Source organism: Amblyraja radiata, chromosome 13 (genome assembly GCF_010909765.2).
Source record: "Amblyraja radiata isolate CabotCenter1 chromosome 13, sAmbRad1.1.pri, whole genome shotgun sequence".
NCBI lineage: Eukaryota > Metazoa > Chordata > Chondrichthyes > Rajiformes > Rajidae > Amblyraja > Amblyraja radiata.
In genome coordinates this window covers 53,809,164-53,821,755 of record NC_045968.1, presented here as the reverse complement: position 1 = coordinate 53,821,755, position 12,592 = coordinate 53,809,164, and the positions used below count along the sequence as shown (strand labels likewise).

Genomic DNA, 12,592 nt, shown 5'->3' with positions numbered 1-12,592 from the left:
ATGTTCATTGGAAGGTAAAGCCAGTAAAGCCGAACCAAGGATAATCTGAGGGTCAGCAAAGGGGTAGTTAATGGTCCGTCGCTGCTCGCTGGTTGTGGTAGGTCATATTTCATCAGATTTCAGGGATAACATTTAATTATAATTGAGACGTATTAATCGTGATACAAAAACTGTCAACAACAACACAATTGGAAGTTTTGTGTGTAGTTGTGACCCAGGCTTCAGCAAAAATGCGACCAACTCTTCCCTTTGTGATTTTAGGATGTTTTAAAACAGATGGTTCCCAGGTTTTGCTAGTACTATTTATTGTTGCATTTCAGGCTGCCCAGTCCATCAAACATAGATTTCAGTCACCTTAAGATACTGCAGATTTAGAAATCAGTACTTGAAACCTGCGCTTTTCAATAATTTTTTTTTTTTTTTTTTTTAATTTTTTTTTAAATTCTGCTTCTAGTATTTTTATTTTTTATAGAAAGCGAGAAAAAGAGAGGGTAGAAAGTTACAAATAAAAAAGAAAGCAAAAAAAAAACAAAAAACAACACAACAGAAAAACAAGGGAGGTGGAATGGGTTACCTGTAATACATCAATGGAGATAGGTTCGTAGGTAAGTATAGTTTTTCATCTGTTCCTGAGTTCAAGTTTCAGCTGGGTCCTCGTGCTGTGCCAATCTATCCCTTCAGATAGTTAATGAATGGAGCCCACATTTTATGGAAAAGATCTTGTTTGTCCATTAAGACAAGTCTAATTCTTTCTAAGTATAGGGTCTCCGACATTTCCGTAATCCACATTTTAATTGTGGGGGTTGTAGGGCCTTTCCAAAATTTTAATATTAATTTTTTTCCGGTTATTATACTGTAATTGAGGAAGTTTCTTTGGTTTGTTGTGAGTGTTAAGCTTTGTTCTGATATTCCAAGTATTATTAATTTTGTGTCTGGGTCCAGTTTTGTATTAATAACTTCTGAAGTTATTTCAAAAATATCTGTCCAGAAATGTTTAAGTTTTATACAGTTTGCAAACGTATGTGTTAAATTAGCCTCTAAATGTAGACATTTATCACAAATAGGAGAGATTTGTGGGAAGATTCTATTTAGTTTTATTTTAGAGAAGTGTAGTCTATGTAAGACCTTGAATTGTATTAAAGCATGTCTGGCATTTAATGAACATTGATGTATTTGTTGTAAACTTTCGTCCCATATATCTTTCGTGATAGGATGACCTATTTCATTTTCCCATTTGTATCTATATGGTTCGGTCGGTGGTACCTCGTTATTTAGTAGGGTGTTATAAATATAAGCTATTAGTTTTTCAGTATTAGGATGCTTGTTCAGACATTCATCAAGAATTTCTGATTCCCTATTCCTGTAGACTTGTGTATTAGATTTAACATAATCTCTAATTTGTAGATATCTGAAGAAATTATTTGAGTGCAGTCCATAATTCAGTTGTAACTCTTGAAATGAAAGAAAAGTACCTTTCCCATAAAGATGTCCTATATTTTTGATTCCATGATTTTTCCATTGTGTGAAACCTTTGTCCATAAAGGATGATTTGAATAAAGGATTATTTACAATGATAAGGCAGAGTGGTATATTATTCAATTTTAAATCTTTTTTTATTTGTTTCCAAATTCGTATTCCACTATGTATTATGGGGTTTTCTTTATAGGTTTTTTTGTGCAGTTTTGTGGGGGCAAATATGATCGGTCCAATTTCAAAAGGTAGACAGTCTTCCTTTTCCATCATTAGCCAATCTGGTTGTTGGTCCATTTCTTCCAGCCAAAAATTCATGTTTTTAATATGGACTGCCCAAAAATAAAATAAGAAATTTGGCAAAGCCAGACCTCCATTTATCTTTGATTTACATAAATGTTTTTTACTTATTCTATGATTCTTATAATCCCAGACAAAACTTTTAACAATGGAATCGACTTTTTTGAAAAAAGTTTTTGGGATATATATCGGAATTAATTGAAGTAGGTACAGCAGTTGCGGTAAAAAAAATCATTTTTATAGCATTAATTCTCCCAAGCATTGAAATGGGGAGTGTTTTCCAGTATTGAATATTCTTATGTAGTTTATTCAGTAAGGGTGGGAAATTTAGTTTAAATAAAGAGGTATATGTCTTAGTTACATAGATTCCTAAGTATTTAAATTTATCTTTAACTATTTTAAAAGGGGATTGTTGTATTGTATGTAAATTGAATTTTGTTATTGGCATGATTTCGCTTTTATTCCAATTGATTCTATATCCCGAAAACTGACCAAATTGAGTTATTAGATTTAATAGGTTTGGAATACTAGTTTCTAATTTTGTAATATATATTAGTATATCATCTGCATATAAGGAGATTTTATTCCTTGTGTCTCTAGTATTGTATCCAAATATTCCTGGTTGGTTTCTAACGCTTTCTGCTAGGGGTTCGATTGCAAGAGCAAATAATAGTGGGGATAGTGAGCATCCTTGTCTACAGCCTCTAGAGAGATTAAATTTAGTTGATAACATTTTGTTTGTTAGTATTCTAGCTGTTGGGTTAGAATATAACAATTTAACCCATGTACAGTACTTCTCTCCTAGTTGAAAATTTTCCATCACCGAAAATAAATATGGCCATTCTACCTGGTCAAATGCTTTTTCAGCATCTAACGAGATAATTGCTAGCTCTGCGTTAGGGATTCTATTGGAGTATATAATATTAAATAATCTTCTCAGATTAAAAAATGAATACCGTTTGGGGATAAACCCTGTTTGGTCGGGATGTATTAATTTACTGATCACTAAGCTCAATCTATTAGATAGAATCTTAGTTAATATTTTCTGATCAGTATTTAAGAGGGCTATAGCTCTGTATGAACCTGGGTCTTCAAGATCCTTGTCCGTTTTTGGTATAAGTATGATTGTAGATTCATTTAGAGTTTCTGGGAGTTTCTGTTGAGTATATGCGTATTTGTACATTGTCTGTAGGCGTGGGGAAAGCAAATCATAAATTTTTTTATAAAATTCCGAATTTAGACCATCGGGTCCTGCCGACTTTCCGTTTTTTAAGGACTTTATTGATTCTTCAATGTCTTTTATCGTAATTTCAGCCCCTAGCAATTCTCTCTCTTTCTGATCTAGACCCGCAAACTTACAATTCTGTAAAAATGTTTCCATTCCCGTTGATTGTTCTGTTATTTTAGATGAATACAATTTTTGGTAGTATTGTAGAAATCTATCATTAATATCTTTAGGCAGTGTTAATGTTTCTCCCTTGTCTGTTCTAATTTTGTATATTGTTTTTTCCCCGTCCAATTTGCGAAGTTGACGCGCTAATAGTTTTTGTGGTTTGTCACCAAATTCAAAATGTAATTGTTTTGTATGTTGATAAAGTTTTATAACTTGGTCTGAATAAATCTTGTTTAATTTATATATCAATACTGCAATTTTATTGTGTTTTATCGTGGATGGTGCTGCTGCATTTTCTGTGTCTAATTGCTTTATTTCCATTTCCAGTTTCTGTTGTTTGGCCCTATTCTCTTTATTAAAAAATGATTGGGAAGAAATTAATGCTCCTCGTACAAATGCTTTAAATGTTTCCCAAAGAAGGGAGGCAGAGATTTCAGGGCTATCGTTAGCCTCAAAAAACATTTTAATCTGTTTTACTAGATATTAATTACATGACTTATCTTTTAAGATTTGGGGATAAACTCTCCATTGTGACTGTGTCTCTGCCATTCCGTTTACTTTGATCATAAATGTTAATGGAGCGTGGTCTGAGATTATGATGTTATGATATTGTGAGTTATAGGTGAATGGGATAAGTTTTGAATCTACTAAAAAATAGTCTATCCTTGAGTAAGTTTTATGTACTGGTGAGTAAAATGAATATTCTCGGCCCGATGGATTTTCAATTCTCCAAACGTCCTTAATATTAGTAGTATTAATGTATGAATTTAAAAATTCACTTGATCGAGATTTTAGTTTTCTTTGAGTTGATGATCTATCCAAACAAGCATCCAATGTACAATTTAAATCTCCACCGATTATTAAGTTTTGTTGTGTACCTTCCGGGATATTGTTAAGAATTCTCTTAAAAAACAGAGGGCTGTCAAAATTTGGTCCATACACATTGAGGAGAGTCACCTTTTTTAAGTATAACTCCCCTATTATTATAATATATCTGCCTTCAATGTCTTCTATCGTTGATATATGTTTAAAGGGTATACCTTTACGAATTAATATTGCAACACCTCTTGATTTATGTGAGAATGAAGAATGGTACGCTTTAGCAATCCATTTTGCTTTCAGTCTGTGTTGTGCTTCCTTTTTAAGATGTGTCTCCTGGAGAAATATTATATCTGTTTTCAATGATTTTAAATGAGCTAACACTTTGCCTCTCTTGATAGGTTCATTAATTCCCTTAACATTCCAACTACAGAATTTAATTCCCTCACCCCCAATTTTTATATTCATGTCTTGCATCTTGTGATTAAGTGGTAGAGCAGATGATTCAGCACACTCAACCCTACCTTATACTTGAACTTCAGGTAGATGAATTTTAGGTTACGTCTGTTTTCCATCCGAACGTATCTCCTTAAATAAAATATGCAATTCCATTCCAATTACAAAATATAATGTGATATAAGATAAAAAAAAAAGGTGATAGCTAATAGGGTTAGTAAAGTGTGGAAAGTAAAAAAGAAAAGCAACTACAACTACAATTAGTGCAGTTAGTGATAGCCACCCTAATGTGGCTAAGCATCTATGGACTTCCGTAGCTTTTGGTTTATAAAAATACTAGCTCCGTGCTTTCCTTGAAAGGAAAGTTTCCAATTCGATGCATACAATTTGTGGGGGGGAAAGAAATATTGATTATATTCCATTAATGGTATAATTAGTACTCTCAAATTGAAATATTAGTTTTGTATAATATAAACATTTATCAAAGAATAATCAAAAACGAAAACATCAGAGAGAGGGCCATCAAACATTTCTCATTATAAAATACCTGAATCATACTTTACTTATATTTCTTACTTTTAATTAATTCTTAAATAATCTAAATAATCTTATTATCATTAGTTAGTGTTAGTTAATATTCTTGATTATTAATAGTTGTTAGAGGTTAGTACTAGAATGTTAGTATTATATATCCGTTGCAGGAAATATACCCAATTCTTATTGCGAATTTTAGGCAACTCTTAAATATAATAGTTTAAAGTTTAGAGTTCTATATCTTCTCTGCGAGATAGCAGTGTCCGAGTAGGTGTTAAGAATTGAATATTTTTCAATCTTTGATCTTGTCCTCGACTTTCTTGGCAAATTCAAATGCTTCCGTGTGCTTGATGAAGAAGTATTCCTTCTTCTCGTAACTGACTCTCAGTGTTGCGGGGTATAACAGTCCATATCTCAGATTCTTTATGTTCTTCAGTATTCTTCTTGTTTCTGTGAACAACGCTCTTTTCTTAGCAACTTCCACGGGGTAATCTCTGAATACGCTAATCTTGTCTCCTTCATATACAAGATTTCTGCTTTTGCCAATTTTCCTCATGTCATCCAATACATGGTCATATTGGACCTTTACTATCATTATTCTTGGTCGGTCGCCCACCTTTGGGCGACCCACTCTGTGCGCTCGGGCAAGTAATGGCGCCTGATCCAGGTTCAAAATTGTTTTCAGTACTTCTGCAGCAAATTCACGGGGGTCACGAGTCCCCTCTCTGCCTTCCTGGATGCCCAGGATTCTTAAGTTCTGACGCCTCTGTCGTCCCTCCAAGTCTGTACATTTTTCAGTTATTTGATACAATAACTTTGATAGGCGTTGATTCTCAGTGATGAGTTGTTTTGTAGTTGCGGTGCTTGTCTCAGCAAGTTCCTCAAGTTCTTTTACAATCTTGTTGTGTTGGTTTAATGTCAGGAGAATAGGTTCAAGTTTAGAATCAAATCTGGATTCCATCTTATTCAGTTTTCCATTTACTTCTTCAACATTTTGAGTCATATTTCTTTCCATTTCTAATTTCCAGTCTTCAAGGACTTCGTGTACAATCTCTGTGACCTCTTCTTTAATTTGTTCTTGCATTTCTTTTTTTAAAGATGCTAGCTCCTCTTTAACCTCTTGAAAGTTCTGTCTAAGATTTTTAAGTTCCTCCTTAAGGAACGTTTTAAATTCTTCCATCTCAGTCTTTTTCTTCCTCTTTGAGATGTCTTCTCGGGATGCTGTTAAACCTGAGGCCGAGGCTTCAGTTGGGCCTACCTCTTTAGTCTTGCCGTTTTTTGCCTTGTGGGGGGGAGTATGTTGAGTCGACATACTGCCGGTGTCGCGCGCCTGATGACGTCACGGGCTTAGTACAAAACAATCGGTCCCGTTTTCTGCAGGTAGGATCTGTCTTTTCCTCCCGTTTTTTCGTTTTTTTCACGGAGCTAGTTGGCGCGAGTCTCTCCTGCTCCATAGCGCCACCGGAAGTCCCTACTCCAGCATTTTTGTCGCTTTTCAATATTTTGGCAATTTACCCATTGGCGATATGATCACAAAGGAATCCTGGTGCCAATGTTCTATGCGGCAATGAGTGGCTCTCCTAGACCTGGATAAGAGTAAAACATTTTTACGGAGAGCTTAATTTACTGTGCCACCACCATGCAGTGTCATCCTGCTGTCTTTGTAGAACAGAACACTTAGTGAATGAGTTACTGCTGGCAATGCCAAATGCTATGCAAGAACTTAACATGACATTTAATTGCAGATATCGATGAATGTGCAACCAACTCCTCAAACTGTCAACAAATCTGCACCAACACAATTGGAAGCTTCTTGTGCAGTTGCAACACTGGCTTCAAAAGTAACCGAACCAACTCTTCGCTGTGTGATGGTAGGAGACGTCATATTCATTGTTTCTACCAGATGGTAAACAATATTCTATGTGGCACTTGGGTCATGTAGATTTAAACCCCCCTAAACTAAATTATTTTAGCCATCTGTGCAATGTGGGGGGTAACAATATTTCCACAATTTCTCAAGATTAGACAAAATATCCAAATCGTGAGCATGTATATTTCATTACACCTTCCATGTTGACCAAGATGCCCCTTCTCAGCTAGTTCCATTTACTGCATTTGGCCCATTTCCCTGCAAATTTTACAATGCATGCATCTGTCCAAATGTCTTTTTGATGCAGTTATTTTACATGCCTCAACTACATCCTGTGGCTGAGTAACTGAGCTTATTTCTTCAGATATTGATGAATGTGCAATCAACATCTCAAACTGTCAACAAAACTGCACCAACACAGTTGGAGGCTTCCTGTGCAGTTGTTACCCAGGCTTCAGCATCAACTTAACAAACTCTTCACTTTGTGATGGTAGGAAGATGTCAAATACATAATTTCTCAGTTGGAGAATAATATTTAATGCGGCAATTTCTACATGTCATTCATTCTTTTTTCCTCCAGACATTGATGAATGTACACCCAACACCTCAAACTGTCAACAAATCTGCAACAACACAATCGGAAGCTTCCTGTGCAGTTGTGACCCAGGCTTCAGCACCAATGTGATCAACTCTTCCCTTTGTGATGGTAGGATGTTTTAAAACAGATGCTTTCTCAGATTTTCCAAGTACTATTTATTGTTGCATTTCAGGTTGCCCAGTCCATCTTAGATTGTCAAACATAGATTTTAGTCACCTTAAGATACAGCAGACTTACAAAAATCATGAATTTTTCATGCGTTAAGTAACTTAAAATAGTAAGATTAAAGGAGAACTTACCAGTTTGAAGTTTGATCTTTATTTTATGAGGAGTAACGATGCGCGATTACGTGAAGAACCCCGCCAGAGCGCACGCGTGTCAATCTCCAAAGCAGCGGTGTGAAATCACAGATAACAGTAATTGAAGTGACGTAGTAAGATTAGAAGACTAGAACTACCAGATGACCTTCATGATATGAGGGTTGGGAGTGGTGGACACGTAATCGCTCATTCTAACTCCTCATAAAATAAAGATCAAACTTCAAACTGGTAAGTTCATGTTTAATCTTACTATTTTACTTCGGAGTCACGTGAGTGATTCCGTGAATATTTCAAAGCTCTGTGATTTCATGCCGTGGAAAAGTCCATACAAACACAACTGCATCAATTGACCACAGATAAGGGAAACATTGATAATGCATACAGACATGTCATGGATTTAAAACATGCTGATACTATTTAATGAACAAATAATAATAATAGTAACCCCTCTCATCTGGGAGAAACAATAAAATAGAACCTAAATTAGAGTTGGCAAATACCCCTGGTCTGGCTATGGATTATTATAAATGTTTGGAAAGCTCGTTCATTAGACCATCCTGCAGTCGCTAGGATGTGGTCCAGCGGAACATACATAGCCCTTGCTGCTGATGTTGTAACAGCCCTGGTGGTGTGAGATGAAAAAAATATTAGTATCTACTCCTGCATAAGCCAAAACCCCGTTTTAACCACCTGAATATGGTCTGAACTGATACCTTCTTATGGGATTTTTTCGTAACTAACAAACATAGCTAGTATCAGAGCCTCTAAGGCTCTAGGTGATCTTGACGTATCGTTGTAAATGTGTGACCACACAGAACCGAAGGTTCATGGGGTGTGCCCTGAGAAGTTTGAGACCTGACGCCCCTGGCCTGCTCTACTTAACTAAATCATAAATGCAAAATATTATATTATTCCAGTCGCAATTTATGTAGTAAGTGGACCCGTTGCGCTCAGACCAGCGACCTGAGGATAACCACCTTATGAGAGCCAGGCCAAAGATGATGATGTAGCTGGGGCCCCCTGGTGAAGTAGTGTTAACACAATGTCAATATCCATACTTCTGTGTGCCTGGGCCTGGGAGAACTTGTGTTAAAGATACCATTTATAAACTGGATATCAGAGAGTGAGACCCGACAGTGGGTCCCACTTGCTGCAGGAAATATGATGAGAAGACCCGTTGGGCTCAGTTAATGGTTTTATAACCTAATTTATTGTCAATTACCCTTTCGAAATGAACTCCAGGACGTCAGTAATCCGTGCCGTATTATATGTAACATAGTATTTAAACAAAATGCTTCCCATCTCCTGAAGAGGAAATGTACTAATTTTTTGGTGCTACCCCTGCACCCTTCAGTGAGCACAAATATGGATCGTTCTGACAACCCGAGCCGCTGAAGCAGTCTTCTTAGAGTCTGCAAGTCAATTAATTGATTTTATCATGCAGGGCTGGTTTCTCGAGGCAGAGGCTGAACCAGCAAATTGTATGTTTAGAATAACCACATAAGGCTCTATTATATTCCCAACATAAGCGGGAACCATGGCTGCACAGGCCAGTCAGACAGTACGAAAACCCCTGAAGCAGGATTTTGCTGAATTTATTGCAAGACCCGACTGATGAGGCAAAATAGAGAAAAGACATAAAAGATAATTCCTCCCCCATATAGCCAGGATGTATCTTTTGCCACTGTGAACCTCATATTTTTGCAACCAGTGAATGAACCTGGATACAAACATATCGATATTTGGTGTTCCATTAAACCATAATGTTATACAATACTTTGTGATCCAACATCCATTTTGTGTTGTCATTGATTTTACGTGATATACACCAGCGCCAAATGAGGTTAGGTAAATATGACTGGAACTTTGACTGGATTGCACCCATGTGACATACCACCACAGTGTATCAACTTGGAATTGAGCATGCAAATTATGCATATTTGCACAATACCCCTTTAAGCCATAGAATAGTAAGATTAAACGAGAACTTACCAGTTTGAAGTTTGATCTGTATTTTATGAGGAGGAACGTTGAGGGAATACGTGAAGAACCCGCTTCCAACGCATGCGTGTCATTCTTCAAAGCAGCGGTGTGAGGTCACAGAAACTATAATGACCTAACATAGTAAGATTATCAAAGAGATACCAGTTTTGATATGATCATAGGAGGGTGGGAGCGGAGGGCACGTATTCCCTCAACGTTCCTCCTCATAAAATACAGATCAAACTTCAAACTGGTAAGTTCTCGTTTAATCTTACTATTTTACTTCGGAGTCACGTGAGTGACTACGTGAAGATTTCAAAGCTCTGTGACCTCATGCCGTGGAACGAGTCCATGCTTCACAACTGCCTTGGGTATTGGGAGAGAGTATCATTAGCAATTTTAGACACACTTATACAAAGACTTGTGTGATATAACGAGAAAATAAATTTATTAATTGAAATCATAGCCCTGTAACCCTTCGGGCAAATTATAATATTGAACACAAAATGCTTTCCGAAAATGATGATGGCTCCAAAACTGGTTTATTATAAAACCTTTGGAAAGTCCTTTCGGATGACCATCCTGCTATTCTGAGGATTTGGTCCGTGGGTACCTCCAGAATTTTTGCTGCGGATGTTGCTGCAGCCCTGGTGGAATGAGATTTAAAAACATTAGTGTCTATTCCTGCCATCTTTAGGACACATTTGAGCCACCTTGAGATAGTTTGGGTCGTGACCCTTTTGTGCGGTTTCTTTTAAGAAATTAACAGAGCCATTTCCTGCCCTCGAATGCTCTTAGTATATTCCATGTATAATTGGATATGTCTTGCTATACACAGACGTTTGTCATATGGATATGCCATAAATTCAATCACTTGACCCGATGAGCCTGGTCTGTTTTGTTTTATTAAGTCATGTATGACAAACACCAGTTTCTCGGGTGTGATGATCAAGGAGTCCAGGCTCAGTTTGCTTAATGACTGGACTCGTTGTGCAGAAACTAACGCCATGAGCATAACCATCTTCATGGTCAGTTTCTGAAGTGATAATGCTGTTATGGGCGACCAGCTCCTCAGCATGTTCAAAACGACACCCACATCCCAAATTTTGGAGTACCTGGTTTTAGGGGGATTTGCATTGAATATGCCCCTCATAAGTTTTGTTACCAGGGGGTGCGTTCCCACCGTGTGCCGCTCCGTTCCTTGTGATAGGTAATTGGAGAGTGCACTTCTGGCACTATTGATGGCACTGTAGCCCAATCGTTTGTCATAATGGAGGTTTGTTAAGAATTCCAATACGGCCGGAATGTTCTTGGCTCTTTGGTCGAGGTTGTTGTCAAAGCAGTATATGCCCCATTTCTTGATGTGTCCGAGGTACTGCTTCCGTGTTGACAGTCTTTGTGCGGATATGATGATATTCATCGTCCTGTCTGACAGCCCCATGCCGTGTAGTGGGTCTTTCAGACTCTACAAATCAACAAATCCATAGTCTTATGGCATGGGTGACTGCCCCCCAGTTACTGGATGAATTAATAAATTCGGGCTATGTCCAATAATGGAACATGGTTCTAACACCATCCCCTGTATGACCGAATACCACGGTTGAGTAGGCCAATCGGGTACTATGATAATCCCAGATGCCGAATATTGTTGAATTTTCCTTAGTACCCGGTTGATGAGGCAGAATGGGGGGAAAGCATAAAAAACGCCATTTCCCCCAATGCAGTGAGAAAGCATCTGTAGTTTCTGCCCCAGGGTCTGGTTTCCAGGAGACATACCTTGGTAATTGGTGATTCAACCTGGACGCAAAGATATCAATATCTGGTCTACCATATTTTGCTGTAATTTCAGCAAATACATTTTTATTTAACATCCATTCCGTGTTTTCATTAAATTTGCGTGACCTGGTGTCTGCCACTGAATTTAGCTTACCTGGTAGGTATGTTGCCGATATCCAAATTTTTCTTTGGATACACCATTTTGTAATACCATAGACGGGTTGTGGGGTTGGAGCAATACCTAATGCTATGTTCCCACCACTGTAGTTCAATTATAGCTTCCGTAGGCAGCTCCATAGGTCTATCAAAATGACCTTTGTTAAATTTGAGTGCTCTAATTTTTGCTCTTTGCAAATTTTGATAATGTAATGGCCCAAAATGTGTGGCCGGGAATGTAGCCACAATCTTCCCAATTATCCGGCCTACCCTCTAATGGAGGGTCTGTTGGTGTTTAAGAAGCTCGCTGCAATCCTCCTGTAGGGCTGCGGCTTTATCTATTGGTAAAGTTACTACAGGTGCACAACCTTTTATCCGAAAGCCTTGGGACCAGACACTTTTCGTAATTCAGAATTTGTCGGTCTTCGGAATGGAAATTTTTTAGCGTAGATTTTAATGGCTGGCTCAGTGGTAGAGTGCTCGGCTCATATCCGCAAGGTCGCGAGTTTGCGCCTTGATCCCGGCAGTTACTCAGTCGCGAGTTTGAGTCTTCAATGTCGTTTTTTCTTGCAGAATAAATGTTTGTATGAAATGCAGTGTAGGAGAGGTGCACTGACTGTGTGGGCAGAACTTTGGAAGTGATTGCCCACCAGTCTAAAAAGCCGATGTGTCTCCCTGTCCCTGGGATAGCAGGGGGCGATCAAACAGCACAATACCCCCCTCCCCCTCCAACTCCAGAGGAATCCGCTCCCCGATGGGCCGCTACGGCGACAAGTGGCAGTTTGCCCACAGCCCGAGCTGCGCCCCCTCATCCGCCACCCCAAGAACAAGACGTACCTTGCACACCATCAGCTTCTTCCCCTACGTGTTCCTCTGGAGTTGGAGCGGGGCTGGGCTGGAGTTGCTGCTGGCTGTGG

General features: G+C 38.1%; 1 protein-coding gene across 1 annotated transcript in view; it reads left to right on the top strand.

Annotated features, from left to right (window-relative positions):
- LOC116979505 (serine-rich adhesin for platelets-like) overlaps positions 1-12,592 on the top strand; it is a 1,930,096-nt gene that overhangs the window by 931,071 nt on the left and 986,433 nt on the right. The window contains exons 90-92 of the mRNA XM_033031015.1: positions 6,718-6,843; positions 7,207-7,332; positions 7,423-7,548. Coding sequence (XP_032886906.1) covers positions 6,718-6,843; positions 7,207-7,332; positions 7,423-7,548 — 378 coding nt within the window. The remainder of the gene's footprint in view (positions 1-6,717; positions 6,844-7,206; positions 7,333-7,422; positions 7,549-12,592) is intronic.